Raw genomic sequence first — 22,468 nt, forward strand, 5'->3', positions numbered from 1 at the left:
TTCCCTGATAGCTCAGCTGGAAAAGAATCCACCTGCAATGCAGGAGACCTGAGTTCGACTCCTGGGTGGGGAAGATCGCCTGGAGAAGGAAATGGCAACCCACTCCAGTATTCTTGCCTGGAGAAACCCATAGACTGAGGAGCCTGGCAGGCTACAGTCCACAGTGTTGCAAGAGTTGGGCACAACTTAGTGACTAAACCACCAGGGGGAACCTGTCTTATACTGGCTATTTTTTTTTTTTTTTGACAAGACATGCTGCATCTTACTTCCCCAGCCGGGGATAGGACCCGTACCTCCTGCAGTGGAAGCACAGAGTCTTACCCACTGGACCAACAGGGAAGTCCCATGTACTGACTTTATCTTATTTATCCTGATAAACAGCCAGAAACACATTTTCTTAAAATTAATGACCTGTGCATTATATATTGGATAATCCAGTGACCTCAAAACACCGGCATGTTATATAAGAAACTCTTAATAGTGGTTGCCTCTGGGGAGGGGAATTGGAGACAGTGGTGAGAGGGAGGTTTAGTTCTCATTGTGTAACCACTTTGGTAACTTTTGGTGTTTTTACCACGTGTATGTATTTAAAAAGGAAACGTGAAAGAAGAACAATTCCCCTCTAAGCATCCCCATCTCCTGACAGGATGCTTGGTCTCCCTCCTGCCTCCAAGGATCTTCTGTGATTTCCTCTGTGCCCCTTCTTCCTCTGCTCCCCCCTGATTTCTTTTGCTTTTGAGGAAGACATATTCTGAATTCATTTCCTTTTCTTACTCATCCCTACTTTTTAAATCCTTACCCCTTTCATGAAAGCCACTGAAGACCTCTCCCCATGAAATGCAGTGACCTCTTTTCAAGCCCTGTGACCTTTCTGGGTCACTTGAGACCTGCCCTCTCCCCCAACCTCTCTGACACCATTGCCTTCTGGTCCATGTTGACCTTTCTCACTCCTCCTTCGTGAACATCTTCACTGTGATCCCATCATTATCTGTGCTCTCTCCCTGAGCAAACTGTTTTAGATTCTTGGGTAAAATCACCTATACCAGAAGACACAACCTGTCCCCTCACCCTGCCCTTGCATATTTACCGGCCCACTAGGTGTGTGGAGTTCCCAATTCTATGGGCACCTCAAAATCAAAATAGTGTGAGCTATTGTCCATTCCTCTGCCATCCAGATCCCCAGTTTTTTCCACTTGCTATATTTTAGTACTTTGCTGCACCCAGCTCAGAAGCCTAGACTTGCCCAAGTTCCTTCCTCCACCTCACGAAGTTTGGAATTACAGGTTGTCTGCTGTGTAAAATGCGTATATTGGCTCTGTTTCCATCACACCGTTTCATTTTGCAAATAAACTCCTAAATTGGGCAGCCTCATTCTAGATGGACTTGGGAGAAATTTCCTGCATATAAATGTTCTGTCCTTGCTAAAAGGATGTGTGAAGGGGGAGGAATCATTTCAATTATTCCTCTGCATTGACAATTTTGTGTTTATGGAAACCTTATTCCACAGGCATTTCTGCATTTGTGACTTGAGTTTGATTTTTATTTGAAACTAAATTAGCAATTATGTAACTTCACAGAGCTTGTGGTTTATTATTATTTTTGTATGGATACTGTATTTTGCTTGGTTTTCTATTAAGTCACTTTAAAAAATAGTATCTTTTCCTGTATAATTCAAATTACATCTAATATTGCCTCTGTTTCTTTTGTATTAAACTATATAAGTATAAAATAGATATTGTATATGTATAAAATAGATAAGGAACTACCAGATTAAAATAATTGTGAAAATTAATTGCATACCTAGTATATGGCACTTTACATCTGTCATGTCATTTAATTTCTTTCACCCAATAACTTGATGCAGAATGGAGAAACTCAGTAACTTGCCCAGATTACACTGCTGTGATGGTGTTGTCCCTCTTAGCATCCCCTCTTGAGATTCTTTCATATAAGTGTGGCCTGTACATCCCTGAAGAAAACACAGTTAAGAACTGGATTTATGAGTGTCTTCTCTTCTGGGGGGCATTGATTTCCACGTGGTCAGTATTTTTCCTGTTCTGGTTTACATGGTTGGCAGAAGAGTTTTCAGTGCTTCTGCACCATCACTGTGGTTATTTGCAGTCATGGGGTGATGTAGAAAAAGGTAGTAGAGGTGATGGTGTTAAAATTTACATGGAACTTACATTTTGTAATTCTATCAAGAGATAATTGTTCTTCTTTTTTTTTTTTTTTAAATGTGTTAACAATGATTTCTCTGCTTACTTGAATTTTTGGTACCTAGAAGGTGGGTGTCATCTGAAAAATCTTATGGTTTGTAATTTATAATCTCACATTTTTTTCTCTCTTAGTGCAGTGAAACCTCATTCTTTTTTGAAGCTCGAAGTAAAACTGCTTGCAAGCACCTTTGGAAATGTAGTGTAGAATATCATACATTTTTTAGGTATGTTCCTTTGCCTAATAAGTGAAAATTGTGTTTGCTTTTATAACAAGAATTCTATTCTTAGAATAAATTTGGAAGTGTTTCTCTTGTATTAACTTTTTTACATGCACATGTATGTAGATTTTTTTTTTTGTCATACTATAAGAAAGGATCAAGGATGATTGCTTTTTAGGTTTATGTAAAAGTATAGCTTTAGTATTGGTGGGAGTTAAGTGTTCTGCTGTGGACACACTAAAATTAAAATGCCTAACCTGGGAATATGGCTGGGTATGCAAAACTTACAGAAAAGACCAAGGTTGGTCATGTAAATTTTGTAGGTAATAAGGCAGACAGTAGGCAGACAGTCGCCTATGGAAACAGTAAAGAGAGGAAAGGGACTGCGCTGTGGGACCCTCCCAGCGTTTAGAGGACAGGAGCGTGGGGAATGGGAAGTAAGGGAGGCAGATGCTGTGATGAGTGAGGAGCTGGCGTCTGCATTGTGTGCTCCTGGGAGGCCGCAGGGATGCAGGCAGAGAACTGACCGTTGGGTCGTGTGGGCACTGTTTGTTTCACATTCTTACGGTGTAAAGATTAAATTTTATCAGGTAATATTATACATTAAACTATTTTTGGTTTTCAGATTTAAAACTAGATTAATCCTTCCCCTTTTTCCTTTTTGGTTTACACTGAACATTTTTTCCAAATAGTATGATGCTAGAGGAGTAGTGTTATAAAATGATCCACATCTTTGGAGGAGTTTGTGTTCAGAAAGGGATGTAGCCCAAAATGTCTGAGACAGTACCTCTCCATCAGTGGGGCGGGGCCAAGAAACTCCACTTGGAGCTGTGTGTTGAATGTACCATAGAATGGAAAGTACGAAGAGGGGTGAACCATGGCATTAGATATGATCAACTGCCATGACAACCTTGGCTGGGGTTAATCAACATAGTGACAAGGCTTCCAGGAGAATTTAAGTAGAGAAATTAAATTGATTCACAACAAAAGCTTCCTTGTAAGGGTGATGATATATTTAATAGTCTTCAGGAAGTATGAGTATTTTGATATCATACTTGTATAAAATACTAGAATGTGGTTGTTGTTTTAAGTATTAGCTTTAAAATAATCAATTATTATTTTTTGCCAATATGTAGACTGAGTAAAATATTTCAGCTATGTGTTAAGCAGTATTGCACTATTAATATATTTCTACGTAGTTTTTGCTCATGTTACATAAGTATATTTGTAAGTCTTTTTCTAATTTTCTTTTACAAATTCATTAGAATGCCAGAAAATGAATCAAATTCGTTGTCAAGAAAACTGAGCAAGTTTGGATCCATGAGTTATAAGCACCGGTATAGGTAAATGGCATTCTTTTCCTCTGGGGTGTGTGGATGTGTGTATGAATGCATATTTAATCTAACCATCCAGATGCATGCATGCATATTAAAGTTTGTGATCTGATTTTTTTCTGATTTTTTTCACAATGCCAGTGATTTTGATAGGCAATAACAGTTTATTAAACTTTCTTGACAAAAAATGATTTTCTAGGTTTAATGATGTTTAAAGAGTACATTAGCTTGATTAAGTATAGAGTTTTTAGAATGTAGTAGAGCTTACTATCTTCAGAAATTCATTTTGGTCCAATTATCAGTTATTTCCAATTATGTTGTGATTATGAAACAAAATAGATATTCTGAATAGTAGTTTATTGGTATTCTTAGGATATTCAGTTGAGTTCTCTGTTGTAATATCATGGGTCAAATGTTTTCTGTAGTATAATGCCTACAATATAGTAATGCTAGCAAATATATGGTAACTTTATACTTGTACCAAGTGCCATATATTGTGCTAAATGTGTCCCATTTATTGCTTCTTTAATCATTACAGTCTTATTGATGTTATCCTCATACTATGTGAGGAAACTGAGGCTCAGAGACAAGTCACTTCTCAGAGAAACCAGCCAGGAAGTGTTTGTGTTGGGCCCACTATCTGGCAGTCTAACTCCAGACAGAGCCTGTGTCTTTACCGGTTAGTCAGACTGTTGCATGTTGTGGGGAAAGCCTGATTGTCAAGCAGCCAGGCAGGTGCTTGTGAAAATGGAAAGTTTCTATGTTTTGAAAAATAATTTGTTTTGTTTCAGTTCATTCTGTTAACTGGAGAGCCTGTGATGTCGAAGGCAGGGTAATAGGTGCCCAGAGATAGAAAGAATAAGATTTCACCACCTTTACCTTCGGCTTCCCTAGTGGCTCAGACATAAAGAATCTGCCTGCAATGTGGGAGACCTGGGTTCCATACCTGGGTTGGGAAGAACCCCTGGAGGACGGCATGGCAACCCACTCCAGTATTCTTGCTTGGAGAATCCCATGGACAGAGACTGTAGACTGGCGGGCTACATACAGTCCATGGGGTCGCAAAGAGTCGAACACGACTGAGCAACTAACACCTCTGCCTTCAGAGAGCTACAGTATTATTCAGGCAGTGAGACGGTCCCAGGCCCTATAAAACCCAAGCAGCATGCAGAAATGGGACTTGGGAGGCAGGACACTGTTCTGTCAGTCCATTTGAGACATCTCCAAGTGAAATGCTTACTTAGGAGACTTAAAAATCAAACCAGGTCAAGTGTTTGCAAGATAATAATATGTCAGATTTTAGTTCCTTTCTTTTATGAATCACTTTTGTTTATCTTGCTTTGAAACCAGGGATAATCAGTAAAGGAGTGATTAATATTAAATGTTCAGTGCATTAATCTTTATATATTCACTTGGATGTTTCCTCATTTGCTGACTTAACACTTAAGTATTATTATAGATGTTCTGGGTATCTGTAAGAAAGTGTTTATTGAAATCTAAAAATTTAAACTTTAAGTTATCAAGGTTTTCCCCTAGATAGTGATATAATTACAGGAATTTAATGAGAGAGTATTTACTTTTTTATTAAGGAAAACAGCTCATAGTCAGTATTTGGGCTGTTCTTCCCATTGGAACGTAACACATTTCAAGGGTTATAGAGTGAATGTGTAAACCTGTCTCTTTGTCACTGAAATGAAGCTAGTGAAAAAGCATCTGTCTTAATATTCACAATGTTAAATTTGTAATTATGCTGTTTAACATACACTGTAGCTGGTTTCCACAAATTTACCATACCTGATTTTTCAAATTTATTGAAATGCAAATGCTGTTGCTCTGGGAATTATTATTAGGAAGTTATTGGATTTTGCATATTAAATATAATTTCTTCCACAAAAGTAATTAAAGGTAACCTTTGCAAATTGGAAGCTCTGCTAAATCTGTTCTAATTTTGTGGCTGGTGTTAACTGCCTAGTAAATCTTAATGAAATTCGAGTCTCAATGTCTGTATGTAGGAAGCACTGCTAAGTCACTTCAGTCGTGTCCGACTCTGTAGGAAGCACTAACATTATGCAATTCCTGGAAGGAGGATGTTTCATCCCACTATCCAGAGCCAGGCTTAGGCAGGGATGGGTCTCTGACTACTAGGTGGTCACCAGTACATGACTGTTAATTGTCAAAAGTAATAACAGCCAATCCTTAAAAAACATCATATGCCTGTTCCTTTATTTTGAGATGTTCTGGAGGCATCCTGGAAGGAAGGAAGAGTTCTGGAAACAGAAAGCTCCTTACTTTACCCTGTAGGTTTTTAGAGCATGGGAGGTAGTGAATGGCATAACCAGTGGCTGTGGTGTGTGAGTGTGGTTGTCTGTGTGTATAACTCTACATGTGTTCACAGTGGAGTATGTGTGTGTAGGAGTGTATGATAGAGAAAGACAGAGTTCTAGTCTTTACTTTCTCTTTTGCATCTTAGCACTTGCAGAATACCAAGGAGATTCCAACATCTTTAAGAAAAACGCACCCCACTCCATTACTCTTGCCTGGAAAATCCCATGGACAGAGGAGCCTGGTGGGCTGCAGTCCATAGAGTTGCTAGGAGTCGGACACAACTGAGCGACATCACTTTCCCTTTTCACTTTCATGCATTGGAGAAGGAAATGGCAACCCACTCCAGTGTTCTTGCCTGGAGAATCCCAGGGATGGGGGAGCCTGGTGGGCTGCCGTCTACGGGGTCGCACAGAGTCAGACACGACTGAAGCGACTTAGCAGCAGCAGCAGTCATTACTTTAGAGGAGAAAACTTAATTTTAGTGGTATGTGACAGGCAGTCCTTTCAGAAATTCAAAATTAAATTTTTGGGGAAAGATTGAGCTGAAATGTGATAGTCAAAGTCATCTGAAATAGTCTTTGGTTAAATATTTTGTTATACACTGCTCTCTCTTTCTCTGAGCCCCTTAAAAACTAATCTTGCCTCTACCTGTTTTAAGTTTGTAGAGGACTCCTGGTTTGTATGAATGAATGAGTTGTGTAGAACTTATAGTCTAGAATTGAGACTTAGACCTGAGAACCAGCCCCTGCTCCCCAGAACCCCGATAACCTTCTTGCCACATTTCTTGAAGTGTGAAAGAGATCCAGTTCTCCTGAGAACTTACTTTGTGTCCAGTGCTTTCATGTGTGTTACTTTATTAAACACATTCAATGACCCATCAAAGGGGACTTATCCTCATTTGTATAGACAAGATATTTGAGCCCTCTCAAGTCTAAGGTAATTGAACTGAAGACCTTTAGCTACTAAGCAGCAGAGTTGAGATTTGAACCCAGGTGTCTTGTTCTCTTCCCTCTACCCAACCAATGGCTGTTTGTAGCCTCACTTTGGAGTTGAAGAAGGGCTGCTGGCAGGGCCTCCCAGCATGGAATGGGAGTATGTGTGCCGCAGGGCAAGGGTGGGCAAGTGGGTGACACGGGGACAAAGCCCTGTCCTGGCACTGTGGACAGCCACTAGGTGTGTAGGAGCGCCTGTACCAACACTGAAAATCTCTGCATTTGCCCTGTGCTTTTTTGTTACAAGGAAGTACTAAGAATACCATACAGGAGTATTTCTGCTAGGAAATAATACGAACAATAGAAATACAGACAAGGAAAATGAGGTTCTAGGAGATTAAAAGAATAATCTACTGAAGACCACACATTTCTGGTAGAGCTGAGCTTTGAGCCAGGCTTGTAGCTTTAAAGTACATGGCTGTGCGCGCTGTTCTTCTCCTGGGCTGCCCGGCTGTGCCACCCTGGCCAGCCGGAGGGTAGAAAGCTTCTCCCAGTCCTGGGTCCTGTGCAGCCTCTGCCAGGTCAGCTTATGTCCCTGGACTTCAGTTTTATTAGTCTTGTGATATGATTTTCTCATTTCTCCTTTATTCCTGAGAAACAAGCCATGAGGAAAAATTGAATAATAAAGTAAAATCTCATTATCGAATGCCTCAGTAGTCCACATATTTGGTTATGTTTTTAGGGCAAATGTTTTTTCCTCCATGCAATGAAGTACAGACTATCCAAGTCTTAGATTAAGTCTGTTGCAAGGAGATCTTATCTTCATACTCCAAATCATTTATAATAATGGAATTTTGCTGTCTATAGAATTTAAAAAAGATTTTCAGGGGAGAGATGTTGCTATTTGTATTATCTTATGTACTACCTTTAGAATAGCTAAAACTGTTGAAAGTTCTCAAATTAATAATTTTTAAAATCTATTTGTATTTAGTTAATAATTATGTAGCATTTTATATGCTTGGCATTGTTCTGGAAAATTTAGAAACATTCATACTTAACATTCATAATAAGCCTATAAAGTGGTCATTGGTATTATTGTTGCTTTAGTAATGAGGAATCTGAGATACAGACAGTTTGAGTAATGTTTGCTGGGGTCAGAGAGCTAGGATATGACATAGCTGGAATTTGAACCCAGTGTCCAGAGCTTCTTATTAACAATATATTAATATGTAAAAACAGCAAAATTAAACTTGATAAATGATAATTTTCTTATCAAATAATGTTATGAGATTTCTGTATGATACATTTTCATCATATATAAGGGGACACGTAGTTAAATTTCAAGTGAAGGCAGACCTGTCACTCTCTGCCCTCCAGCCCCCTGCCCTCCCCCTGGTTTTCATGAAGTCTTGAATGTGGAGTATATACACTCATGGATAGAAACTGTCATCTTCATTCCACATAGTAAGCCGCATCCCCAGTTAGCCCGATGAGAAATTGCTCATTATGAATGTTTCAGGCCTCTATTTCTTGTAAAATGAATGGGGTAGTAAGCAGGGGAAGTTTCTACAGAAGTATGTAGGAGGTAAATTTGGCTTTTTTTCCATCTCATTTGATCTCTTTTGGGGAGAGAACCACCAATATGTATCCTGTGCTGCTGCTGCTAAGGCTCTTGAGTAGTGTCCGACTCTGTGCCACCCCACAGACGGCAGCCCAGCAGGCTCCGCCGCCCCTGGCATTCTCCAGGCAAGAACACTGGAGTGGATTGCCATGTGTCCTGTAAATGTAGGGTAAATAGGTTGAGGCCATTAAAAGACTTTTTTCCCATTAGATGGCACTTCTTATAGTGAATCAAAGTAGTCACTTAGAAATGCATTTTCTCTGTACCTAAATGACACTTCCCTTGAAATCCAAGAGTCATTTATTGGTTCAAATTCAGCAGCTGTGGAATAACTGTTTAGTAAAATGAACGTTGACAAAAATTCAGTAAATTAAATTACATGGTTCTTGAGAAGTTTAGTTTATCCTTAGGGAAAGCTCACCCTGTTGCCTCATAGACTCATCAGGAAGTAGTGCTGTGCCGGGGGATTCTGGCTACTCTGAATCTTCCTGGGTACTTGCTGGCACAGGTGGGGTGGGCAGAATCAGTGGCTGATTGTGTCACAGGTTTCAGAGTGCAGTCTCACCAAGTGGCACAGTGGCAGAGGCTCTACGACTCGCCTTGTAAGTACAGCACGAGGACATGTCGACTCATGTAGAATCTTTGCCCTCAGTACTTCAGCCCAGCACGCTTTTATTGCTAAGTTGTTGAGCTGACAACATGAGCATCCTGAGTTTCTAGCCTATCATTCTACTTAAATCCAAACCTGATTCCCTCTTTAATAAATTCTTTCTTGGTTCTCTCTCTGAAAAGTCTTCCTTATGTCAGCTGAGGGGAAAAAAAAGTGCAACATTAGAGCTGTGAGTCAAGCTTTATTGGTGCTTGTAGAGAGAGGACTAGAGGCTGAGAGACGGTCTTTCAGATAGCTCTGAGGGCCTGCCCCTAAGGGAATGTGTGCAATCAAACACATATCTCTGTAGAAGGTTGCTGCTAGTCACAAGGAGCAGATGTCTCCATTAATGATTTAGTGCTTTTCTAGTAGAAGATGCAAGAGATCAAGTTCATAAAATATTCTCCTGAAAACGTCTATCTGAAGGCCTGTTTTGCCACTTTTTCCCAGAGCACAGAGTGCCTCAGTCCCAATCTCTGTCCCGAATCCCTTTCAGAGTATGTCGAAGGTCAGCAGCTGTAGTGGCTAGTGGCTTCATTCTTGCAGAACCAGATGATGGGTGACATTCTTCAGCTGGCAGTTATATCTCACCTAAATCTTTCCTTGCTTAACACTGCAATGGGAATCATTTGAAGGTCCTATATAATCTACGTGAGTCTGTTTGTTTTTTTTCTTTCTCTCCATACACTGCAGATATTCTTTATGAGCTGTGCTTTAATTTTGTGGCTGTGTGGTCTTACCTGTGTTACTCAAAATGTTGTATTTTCAAGTGGCAGGACAGCACTACAGATGAGTCGAGATCTTTCTATTCAACTTCCCCGGCCCGATCAGAATGTGTCAAGGAGTCGAAGCAAGACTTACCCTAAGAGAATAGCACAAACACAGCCAGCTGGTAAGTCACAGAACCCCCAGCTCATCAGTTACCTTGCATTTCCTTTGAGGCTGTTGGTACGGCATATACTGAAGTGGTGACTGTAGCCTTGAAAGGTTTTAACTGTTAACATAGAGTTTTCAATGTGACCCAGAAAATGTCCCAGCAATCAGAATTATTCATAAATTGACAGGTAATCAATTTGAATCACTGTAACTTGCTTACTGACTATACTTAATAATTCATTTTTTGAAGGGGTTAAATAAAATCACAACTGAGCAATTTCTTAGTTTGGTGTAGCTGAGATTAGAATTAAAACAAAGTCTTAGCAAAATTCATTTAAAAAAATACTGCTGGTGTAACAGTCTGTGAAGAGTTTAATTGGTTTTTATTGGCGTTGGACTGTGTTTCATTGTGCAGTATAATAAAGTGCATAAATGTACAAACATGTACACCTGCGCACATAAACATAATATGGTATGTATGAGGCTTCCCAGGCAGTTCAGTGGTCAAGAATCCGCCCAACAACGCAGGAGACTCAGGAGATGTGGGCTCTGTCCTTGGGTCGGGAAGATCCCTTGGAGGAGGAAATAGCAACCCATTCCAGTATCCTAGCCTGGAAAATGCCATGGACAGAGGGACCTGGCAGGCTGTAGTCCATGGGGTCACAAAGAGTTGGAAATGACTGAGCATTACACATACATATGTGTGTGAAATCCGAATCTTTGCAACCCAATAGACTATACAGCCCATGGAATTCTCTAGGCCAGAATGCTGGAGTGGGTAACCATTCCCTTCTCCAGGGGATCTTCCCAATCCAGGGATCAAACCTGGGTCTCCCACATTGTAGGCAGATTCTGAGCTGAGCCACCAGGGAAGCCCAAGAATACTGGAGTGGGTAGCCTATTCCTTCTCCCGGGGATCTTCCCAACCCACTAATAGAACTGGGATCTCCTGCATTGCAGGTGGATTCTTTACCAGCTGAGCTACCAGGGAATCCCCACATATGTGTATATATATGTGTACACGTGCACACACACACACAGTTTAACATAGCCTGTGGCCCCAGAAGTCCCTGCTATTTGCTTGATCACAGCCTCACCATCTCCTCTTGTCCCAACTGGCGAAAACCCCCATCTGACTTTGTGATAATTATTTCCTTACTTTTCACTATAATTTTACTGCTTATGTAGCCTTCTCTGAACAAAGTAGTTTATTTTGCCTGTTTTTAAAGTGTAATATAAATGAATCAAGGAGGGTGTTCTTTTAAAGTGCATTCATTTTCCTTGCAGTGAGTTTTCTGTTGTATGACAGCTTCTTTATCCATTCTACTATTGATGTACGTTGGGTTATTCAGGTTTTTTGTTTTTAATGCACACCATTTCTTTAATAAAGCCACCTAATCCATCAGTTTTAACCTATGTTCAATGCTCAGAGCTCACAGATTTTACTCTAAAGTGATAGTACTGATTTTGGTTTGTGGTTTCTTACAGATCACCCTTGTCTAACACTCTCCACAGGCTTTTCACATGTATTATTTCACTTGAGCCTCACAGTAATCCTGGGAGGGAGGGCATGGCAAAGTCTGTGTTTTCATTTTACAGATGAGAAAGACATGGTCTCAGTAGCTAGACAGGAGTGAGGCTGGGATGAGAGCCCAGACCTCCTGGGTCTTTTTGCCATATTGTATGAAATGAATGGAATTTTTAATAACAGTAATTAGCATCGGAACATTACATGACAGCTGGCAAAGCATTATGACAGCCGTTGTTTCTTTTAATCCTCATACCAAGGCTATGAGGAACATGTTTAAGTTTGCTCCACTGCTGCTGGCTGCGAGAATGTCACCTGACTTATTTCGAGTTTTTAGAGTGAAATTAAATCTGATTGTAGGTCCCCTCCTCTCACTGGGCTGAGCGGAAATTAAATTCTTTCTGATGTTTCTACAGTGGCAAAAATTAGACATGATTTAATTTTACAATAGATTACCGTGCCACATAAGTAATATCATTATCCCCATTTAGCTGTTGAGGAAACTAAGATTATAAAGGTAATTTAGCCAAGATTACATAATAGGCAGGTGACTTAGGACAGAAATTTTAGCCTTGAAATTTAATATCTTTATCTTAATATTTTGTGACTATCTTTGTATCTGATCAGTATTAATCCTTTGGATCAAGTGCAGTGTGGTATAATTGATAAGCAAACTTTCAGATCATCATGCATTTCTGAAACACCAGGCCTTGTGAAATTATTCTGAGACCAACTGAGAATATCAAAAGCATTCCTTGTGTCAAATCAACATTTCATTCCACTTGAGATGCTGGAATCACACATGCTTTTTACACAAACCTGCCCAGGTTGCTCCTTTTCCTCTCTTCATATGCTCTTAGAAAAACATCTGCCTTATAGCACTCTGTGAGTCTCTCCTTGTAAGCCTAAATTCCAAAGATAGAGGTTTTGTTTGTTTGTTTCTTTGCTGGCTTATGTAGAATCCAGCCAAGTGCAATTTTCACAAACCTGCCTGAAACTGTATTGAGCCTCAAGTTTTCTCCCTTCCCCCGTAGTGTTGCATTAAAACACATTCCTTCTAGGGTGAGGAATTCTCCGGGCCAGAATACTGGAGTGGGTAGCCTTTCCCTTCTCCAGGAGATCTTCCCAACCCAGGGATCGAACTCAGGTCTCCCACATTGCAGATGGATTCTTTACCAGCTGAGCCACAAGGGAAGCCCATTCAAAAAAAAAAAAAAAAAAGCCATACAATGCTGTGTTTAAAAACTAAGACTTTGACTGTATGTACCTATCAGTTTTGCTTTTCAAGCCTGTATGCTGCAAAATTGTGATGTGTTCTGGGAACCCAGAGGTGACCCTGCCCTTGAGACCATGACTGGGTGGAAAAGGACCATTTAGCAATGCCAGTGAAGCAGCGTTACTTTAGTTGCTGTCATGCACAAATGAAGACTATTGTAGGGGCAGGGATGATGTTGTTGTATGTGTTTTTGAACGTAGTATATTCTTTTTCCTCTAATTCAAATGTACTCTACTTTGAGCCTCAGTTGAACCCAGCTGGTCGAGACCGGGTGTCTAAGGTCATGGTGGGGATTGGACTTGGAGCAGAACATTTGAAGAGGGCGTTCTTGTGTTCACGTTTATCAGTCACTTTCTGCTCCTTATCCTGTCCACCAGGTCCCTTGAAGCAGGGCAATTCTGTGTGAATCTGTGTTCCTGTGTGTAGAGAGGGGAGGTCATGGGTAAGCTGGAAGCCTCCTATGCTGAGAGTCAAGCCTGCCCTTTAAGGCTCTGCTGCTGAGAGGGGGGAGGGGAGGCTGCTGTGAGGGGGTGGCCCGCAGGTCACTAGGTCACCCAGCCCTCCAGCCTCCACCTCCTTCCCTACCAAGCCTTCTCTCCTGCTCCAGGCAGCTCTCCCAGGCCTGTCACTTCTGATTCCCATACTCCCAGCTCCAGAGCTGCCTCCTCCTCCAAAGCTCCCTGTTCCTAAGACTCATTCATGGGTGGCTGGGCAGGAAAGGAACAATTGCTCAAAACAGTAGGTTTTTATTATTATTATTATTCTTTTAACTAACCCAAGAAAAGCAAAAGTATTACCTTAATTCTTGTCACAATTGCTTTAATTTTAATTTGAAAAATTTGACAATTAAAATGGTAGAAAGCTTATTTTAAAGCATAGAGAACGTTTATTTTATTAGATTGTACTGTGTTTCACAAAAATGGAGCTGTGGTTTAAAGGGAAGATAGATTAAAAAAAAAAAAAAAACTCTTTAAGACCAGCTATGAATTTTCATAAATTGAATTCTGGTATTCTCTCTAAAATAAAACTTGAGAACTACAGTTCCCAGAGTTATTGGCATAAATCCTCCCCTCTTATTTAACTAAAAAACAAGTTAAGATAGAAAGGGAACTTTGGCTTTTTGTTAGTTTATATCATTAATTTATACTGCATGACTTGTAACTGTAGAAGACATTCTTTTATTTCTGCTGAAGTAATTCAGTCAAATTCAATCACTATTCCTCTTAACCTGTATCTAAGTTCTCTGATAATTTTTAAAAGTCTGTTTGTTCATTTCTTGATCAGGAATAATAAATGCCCTGGTAGCTCAAAAGCCATTGTGATTAGAATCCACTGAGATTAGGCCTTGGCACCTCTGTGAGGAAGTGCATTCCAGAGTCAAGAGCCCTGCCTGCTGCCCCACCCAGAGGAGTTCAGCGCCAGGGCAGGCATCCAGAGCATTCCTGCAGATCTGCCCGGCAGAGGCAGGCATTCGGGGTAAAGCAAGAGGCCAGATGGCAGGAAGGAAAAGTGCATGTGTGTCCAGCCCTTTCTCTGACAAGTTCTTGGCACCTCACGTAAGTGGGTTCATGTCATAGAAGAGCTTCTGCTGTAAGAAGGGCAGTAAAGACAGAATGTTTAGCTGTAATCTGTAGTTAGCTATTTGAAAAGTAATGGCTGAAACCATTTACAGTGGATAAACAATGCTGCGATTGTCTGGTGCAGCATTTTGAGTTTTTAAGGATATCATACTGATGAACAGAGAAATAAATAGTTGCAGTGTAGTCCTTCAAGCAATTGAAAAGCTGGTTCAGGCGACATTTTGGCATTCTAGAAGACGCTGCAGACACAATGCAAGAGGGTTCGTGAAAATGACTCATGAGTGAGGCCGGTCTGGAAGCAGACAGCTCCTGCTCAGGCCAAGCCAGTATTTCTGTGCAGGAAAGAAGACTCAAGTCGTGTTTCCAAATCTTCCACTGTCTTAAGGGAAGCATGGAATTTGGCTATTTATAGAAACTTTCCAGAGTTTTAAGTATTGGCAATTAATTTCATTTTGAAGAAAGTCTCTGTGTGCCAAATGAAACATTGCTAAAGGGCCACTATGGCTTGAGGGCTGCCTCTTCAGAACCTGATTGACAGAGTTGGTATGAATGACCGGCCCACCTGCCCTGGGGTCTCTGTGGTTTCTGCAGCATCTCCTGTAGGGTCCCTAAATCAGATTCTACAGTCCATGACTCCCAGCAGGAGCACTTTATAGCTGGTAGGTGAGTTGGCCAGCTCCAGGGGTTGATGGTGCCACACAGTTCTGAAGCCCCTAACAAATGATTCACATGTGAGAAGCTGACCGACGCTTACTGATTCCCTGACCTGGTGCAGGCCAGAGCGAGAAATGCAGGAGAGCAGCCCAAGCAGGAGAGACAGTGAAGTACACTTTCACCAATTTGGTGCAATAAGACTCCCTGGGCTGCTGGGAAATAGTAATGTCAATGTCACTGAGCCCTTGCTCTGGCTGACATGTGCCAGATGTGAGGTCAGCAGAAGTCCAGCTTGACTTGTGGTGATCAAAAATATATTTTAAAATAATTTTTTTTAAGGCAGTCGAAAAACCAGCTATGTGAGTAGAGACTGGCGTATCAGGCTTAGCTCCATCTTGTTAATCTGGGTTCAGCCTCAGTCATTCCTGGACTAGTTGTGTGATGTTATGAAGTCATTTAACCATCCTGAGCCTCAGTTTCTTTGTGGATCCAGTGGTGGTATTACCTCCTGCCCACAGGTGGTTGTGAGGCTCCTGCCTCACAGGTTGTTGTATGGGACACAGCATCATGTTGGGAATGTGGAAGAGTGCTTTCCACATTCTTTAGTTTCTCTTTCAAACATCTCTTTAGTTTCTTTCTCCTAAATCAAAAGGAGTCTTTCCATACATAGTGGGGACCAGTCTGTGAGTCTACCTGGCAGTCTTTGAATTATATTTATCATATAGAATCAGTTTCACATACAAAGGTTAGTATCATGTGGAGGAGGGGCCTTTTGGGAGTGATGCGTGGACAGAGTCATTGAAGTTCAATGAATGGGCTTCAGAAAGAAACTGGTTACCACTGGATTGGTACCGATTTATTCTAGAAGATTAGGTATAAACAATATGAAGGAAGTGGGCAGGTCAAAGTGCCCCCTCTGGGGCCAGGTGTATTGCTTCATTCTTCCATTGCCTGCCCAAAGATCCCTGGGCACCCAAGGGCAGCTGTTGTCAGGCAGTATGAGGAGCCCAGAGCTAGGGGTTGTCCTACTTACCCTGTTCCTACTCCTCAGAGTAATCATTTTTCTCCACTTATTTTTAGCCCCTACTCCATGCTCACCATTCTCCAGGCTCTATAACCCCCACCCCCGCCACCCCCTGGATAGTCTATGGCTGTGAGTTGAGAATAACAAACTCCTTACAGTGAACCCATAATAATGATGCGATTGTATGCTGTTTTTAAGGTTCACATAGTTAATCATTTCATCTTCTGTGTAAGATGGTTTTCCCTATTTGAGGTAATTAGGCACTAGGCCTACCCAAGTGCATTTTTCCTAATGAGCAGACAATAGAAACAGAAGATAAAGGGCAAAGCTGAAAGGGCTCGGAGAGGGAATCAGAGTTGTTGAGTGAAGAGGAAATAGCAGTCACAGCTATGGATATGTGATTTCATAAGTCAAGTCACAGCCTCAACATATTGTTAGATCAGCAGCAACCTCACTTCTGCCATATGAGCAGGCCCATGGCTATGTTTATCATCATGAGAGACTGGAAACTACCTAAGTGTCCACTAGTAGGGAACTGACCTAATAAAATAATAGATGTGTACCCCTGGGAAATACCATGTGTCTTTTAGAAGAAATCTGAGGGCAGGATTTGAATTTATGTTGGCCAACTCTGTAGTCCCCCCACGTCTGCTGCAAAAGGTCAGATCCCCTGAGGAGCTCCCCAGGCAGAGGATTGTTAATAACTAATAGTCAGTGAGTATCACTGCATGCCTTGCAGTGTACTGGGCACCCTGCAAGTAGTATTGCTCTCATTTCTTTTGGAAGATGCTCTGACTCACAGTGTACAGGTCAACAGTCAGAGGCAAGGACTTGTCCAGCATCCCAGAGCTGGATATGAACCAGGTCACTGTGGAGAGGGAACAAAAAAGAAAGTGATAAATTGGCATCGATATGAAATGATTTCCAAGATACAGTATAAGCAAGGGGGGGAAAAAGGGCAGGGGTAGTGGGTAGCAGCAGGCAAGATACTCCCATTACGTAGATATAGGATCAAAAATAGAAAATCAGAAATGGGAGAGAGATAAATTTACTCTGTATTCTTTAATAGTATTTGCATTTTTACCATGTTGTACTTAAAAAAATCCCTTCAGATAATTGTCATGAGTGTCTTAAGTTCACAGAGTAATTTCAAATGTCCAAGTTTCCAACAGACAGATTCTTGAAAAGCTCAGATGAGGACACTGATATTGTGCTAGGATGTGTGCATGATAATTTATGAAAGATGTAATAGAACAATACAGGATGGATCATCCAAGTTCAAATGTTAGGATTTCTACTGTGCTGTAACAGATACAGCCCAAGTCTTCACGGCAAAGGCATTAGACACACTCATATCTGTGCATTTAAATGTAAGCCTTAAAGTATAGGAAATTGCACTGTAGATCATCAGGTCAAAGGAGGAAGACTTATGTAGGACCCACATGTGTTTTTGGATTAGATGAAATAGAGGATAGTCACTTGTGTTGTAGGCAAGGACACTGAGGCCCAAAGAGGTGAAATGATTTGCAAGTGTAGCAAGTTCTGGAACCTGGAGGTTATCTGGATGAGAATCAGTAGGTACTGTCTGGGAACAGATTGAGAAAATTGATAATAATAGCTCTCACGCCTGTTGGGCACTTAGTAGGCATTGTGAAGTTTTTGCATGTTTGTCCTCCCTAGGTCAGCTGAAGACAGGAAGGGAAGGCATTAGTAAAAATTCTCATATAAGGAAATGAGAAAAAGCATTCTAACCAAGCGTGTAACAACTATGTGGGTAGTTTTGGAGATGATTTCTAGAAAATTTAGGAGAGTGTTAACTTTGTTTTAGAGAAAGTGTGACTATGACTTTCCTCCTTCAAACTGGCAAGTCAGAATTAGGTCATCTATTGAGGTGTGGTCCAAATCTGTGAGCCCACTTTCTCTTCACCCTAAGAATTCCTGCAACTGATGATATAAGCTTTTGTATTGAGAAGGCATGTGGGACAGTGGCAGGAAAAAAAAAAAATCTATCTGATTTGAGTAGACTTGAATTCCTGGTCTAACTTGACTGTGACTTGTAACACATCATTCAGCATGGCTGAGCTTTCATCTCATTGTCCATGAAGTGAAGCAACTCTTTTGGTAAAGCTGTGAGGACGGTGGGTGTTATCCTCATCTTGCACATAAGGAAACTGTAGCTCAAAAACATTGAACACTTATTCAGAGTTACACAGATAGTAAGAGCAGCAGCAGAATTTGAACTGAAGTTTTTGGAATATTAAGGCACATCCTTGGAAAGTAAATAAAAAACAAAAAAAGTGAAAAGTAATTTGAAAATAAGTATATGTCCTCTATTTTTCTACTATTGTGTGATTTCTTTACTTCACTAGATGCTGTTTCAGCAGGTATTTTTGAAGATAGTACATTTATAGAGTAGCAGCAAATCATTCTGTTTTTTTATACCATCTAGTTGTTCACGGAAAATATTTAATTTCTTTGGGACATTTTGCCTAGCAAAGAGGGGAAATGACAGTAACTGTGTTAACTGCAAGGAACGTTAGGTCCCAGAGTCTGGGGTATGTTTGTTCAAGGCTGTCTTCCTTTGTTGACACCTTTTTCTATTCCGTCTTGAAGCTAATGTTTATTTTCATTCTATAAAAAATGTCTTAATATATGGCAGACTGGTTATATTTTCTCTAAAAAGTTAATGTTTCCACTCTTTCTGGGAGTGTTTAGCATTCCATGCATAGCTATCAAAATTAAAAAAGCAACCAAGGCTAAGGCGTACTGTATATTCCTGTTAAATACCATAGCTTTAGTGAGTTACCATAAATGACATTTTTCTTCCCTTTACTTTCTCATTCAACAAGAATTCATTGAACCCTTGTTTGTCATAAGACTTGTGATGTTGTAATTAAAATAATTAATCATTTGGCCTTCATCCCCATTTCTGGCACAGAGCTCCTTAAACACTTGAAATTGCCTAAGTGGTAAGAACTTTAAATGTGAAAGGAGCATCATTTGTTACTCGTAACAAGCTCCTTTTAACCACATCTGAGTTTATGGTGATGAGATGACTTCTGGAAAGCCCCAAACAAGGAGGGGATGCTAACTTCCAGGGGAACTAAACTTGAACAGAGGGTCAGAAACTTCTGTCTCATCTGGTGATGTCTGGGGAGGGGAGAGACGCTGGAGGTTGAATCAGTCCCCCATGGCCAGTAGTTTCATCAATCTTGCCTATTAATGAAGCCTCCCAAACCTAGAAAGGACAGGGTTCTGAGGGGTTGGTGAACATATAGATGTAGATGTGGGAAGAGCGGTGTACATACAGCATGGAAGGTCTCTGTCTCTTTCCATGTATCTTTGCCCTGTGCCTCTCTTCATCTGACTGCTTTTGAGTTACATCCTTTTACATATAACAAACCAGCAATCTAGTAAGTAACTGAGGTCTGAGTTCTGTTAGTTAATTTAGCAGATTAATCTTAGAAGGGGGTCTTGGGAGTCTCTGATATGTAGCCCGTTGGTTAGAATCACAGGTGGGTACCTGAAATTGCAACAGGTATCTAAAGTGGAGGCAAGAACCTAGAGCCTGTTATACAGAGTGAAGTAAGTCAGAAGAAGAAAAACAAATTTTGCATATTAACACACATATGGAATCTAGAAAGATGGTACTAACTAACCTATACGCAGGGCAGCAGTAGAGACACAGACATGGAGAATAGACTTGGGGACACAGAAGGAGACAGAGAGAGTAGGACAAATAGAGTAGCATTGAAACATATACATTCAGTTCAGTTCAGACGCTCAGTCGTGTCCAACTCTTTGTGACCCCATGGACTACAACACGCCAGGCCTCCCTGTCCATCACCAACTCCCAGAGTTTACTCAAACTCATGTCCAACGAGTCAGTGATGCCATCCAGCCATCTTATCCTCTGCCGTCCCCTCTCCTCCCACCTTCAGTCTTTCCCAGCATCAAGGTCTTTTCAACTGAGTCAGCTCTTCACATCAGGTGGCCAAAGTATTGGTGTTTCAGCTTCAGCATCAATCCTTCCAATGAATATTCAGGACTGATCTCCTTTAGGATGAACTGGTTGGATCTCCTTGCAGTCCAAGGGGCTCTCAAGAGTCTTCCCCAACCACAAGTCAACTTCTCCAACCACAAGTCAACTCAAACCACAGTTCAAAATCTTCAATTCTTTGGTGCTCAGCTTTCTTTATAGTCCAACTCTCACATCCATATATGACTACTGGAAAAACCATAGCTTTGACTAGATGGACCTTTGTTGGCAAAGTAATATCTCTGCTTTTTAATATGCTGTCTAGGTTGGTCATAGCTTTTCTTCCAAGGAGCAAGCATCTTTTAATTTCATGGCTGCAGTCACCATCTGCAGTGATTTTGGAGCCTGAGAAAATAAAGTCTGTCACTGTTTCCACTGTTTCTCCATCTATTTCCCATGAAGTGATGGGACCAGATGCCATGATCTTTATTTTCTGAATGTTGAGTTTTAAGCCAACATTTTCACTCTCCTCTTTCACTTTCATCAAGAGGCTTTTTGTTTTTCTTTGCATTCTGACATAAGGATGGTGTCATCTGCGTGTCTGAGGTTATTGATATTTCATCCAGTCCAGCATTTCTCATAATATACTTGGCATATAACTTAAATAAGCAGGGTGACAGTATACAGCCGTGAATCTATTTCTCACTTCCACTGTATAGTTATAAAGTATTTGATTTAGGTCATACCTGAATGGTCTAGTGGTTTTCCCTACTTTCTTCAATTTAAGTCTGAATTTGGCAATAAAGAGTGCATGATCTGAGCCATAGTCAGCTCCCTGTCTTGTTTTTGCTGACTGTATAGAGCTTCTTAATCTTTGGCTGCAAAGAATATAATCAATCTGATTTTGGTGTTGACCATCTGGTGATGTCCATGTGTAGAGTCTTCTCTTATGTTGTTGGAAGAGGGTTACTATGACCAATGCGTTCTCTTGGCAAAACTCTATTAGCCTTTGTCCTGCTTCATTCTGTTCTCCAAGGCCAAATTTTCCTGTTACTCCAGGTGTTCTTGACTTCCTACTTTTGCATTCCAGTCCGCTATAATGAAAAGGATATCTTTTTCGCGTGTTAGTTCTAGAAGGTGTTGTAGGTCTTCATAGAACTATTCAACTTCAGCTTTCCCAGCATTATTGGTTGAGGCTTAGACTTGGATTACTCTGATACTGAATGGTTTGCCTTGGAAAGGAACAGAGATCATTCGGTTGCTTTTGAGATTGCATCCAAGTACTGCATTTTGGACTCTTTTGTTGACTATGATGGCTACTCCATTTCTTCTAAGGGATTCTTGCCCAAAGTATTAGATTTCATGGTCATCTGAGTTAAATTCACCCATTCCATTCCACTTTAGTTCACTGATTCCTAAAATGTTGATGTTTACTCTTGCCATCTCCTGTTTGACCACTTTCAGTTTGCCTTGATTCATGGACCTTGATTCATGGAGAAGGATAAGAGGCTTATGGAAGCTTCCTGATGGGAGAGACTGACAGGGGGAAACTGGGTCTTGTTCTGATGGGCAGGGCTCCTGGTGGCTCAGAAGGTAAAGCATCTGCCTACAGTGTGGTAGACCCGGGTTCAATCCCTGGGTAGGGAAGATCTCCTGGAGAAGAAAATGGCACCCCACTCCAGTGTTCTTGCCTGGAAAATCCCATGGATGGAGGAGCCTGGAAGGCTACAGTCCATGGGGTTGCAAGGAGTCAGACATGACTGAGCAACTTCACTCACTCACTTGGTCAGTAAATCTTTAATCCAATTTTCTGTTGAAGGGCGGGGCTGTGTTTCCTCCATGTTATTTGACCTGAGGCCAAACTATGGGGGAGGTAATGAAGATAATGGTGACCTCCTTCAAAAGGCCCCATGCATGCACTGCTATACTCAGTGCCCCTGACCCTGCAGCAGGCCACCACCGACCCACTCCTCCACCAGAGACTCTTGGACACTCACAGGCAAGTCTGGGTCAGTCTCTTGTGGGGTCACTGCTCCTTTCTCCTGGATCCTGGTGTGCACGAGGTTCTATTTGTGCCCTCCCAGAGTGTGTTTCCCCAGTTCTGTGTAAGTTCTGGCGGCTCTATGTTGGGTTAATGGCAACCTCCTCCAAGATGGCTTATGCCATACCCACGTCTATTGCAACCAGAGCCCCTGCCCCTGGAGCAGTCCACTGCTGGCCCATACCTCCTCAGGAGACACCCAAACACAGTTCTGT

At 41.2% G+C, this 22,468-nt stretch overlaps 1 protein-coding gene across 5 annotated transcripts in view; it reads left to right on the forward strand.

The window, feature by feature from the left end:
• Positions 1-22,468, forward strand: part of EPB41L4A (erythrocyte membrane protein band 4.1 like 4A) — a 292,774-nt gene that overhangs the window by 208,394 nt on the left and 61,912 nt on the right. For all 5 annotated transcript variants that reach the window (XM_019968015.2, XM_070796629.1, XM_070796630.1 and 2 more), the window contains 3 exons: positions 2,349-2,440; positions 3,700-3,777; positions 10,066-10,187. In XM_019968015.2, coding sequence (XP_019823574.2) covers positions 2,349-2,440; positions 3,700-3,777; positions 10,066-10,187 — 292 coding nt within the window. The remainder of the gene's footprint in view (positions 1-2,348; positions 2,441-3,699; positions 3,778-10,065; positions 10,188-22,468) is intronic.

This window comes from Bos indicus, chromosome 10 (assembly GCF_029378745.1).
Source record: "Bos indicus isolate NIAB-ARS_2022 breed Sahiwal x Tharparkar chromosome 10, NIAB-ARS_B.indTharparkar_mat_pri_1.0, whole genome shotgun sequence".
Classification (NCBI taxonomy): Eukaryota; Metazoa; Chordata; class Mammalia; order Artiodactyla; family Bovidae; genus Bos; species Bos indicus.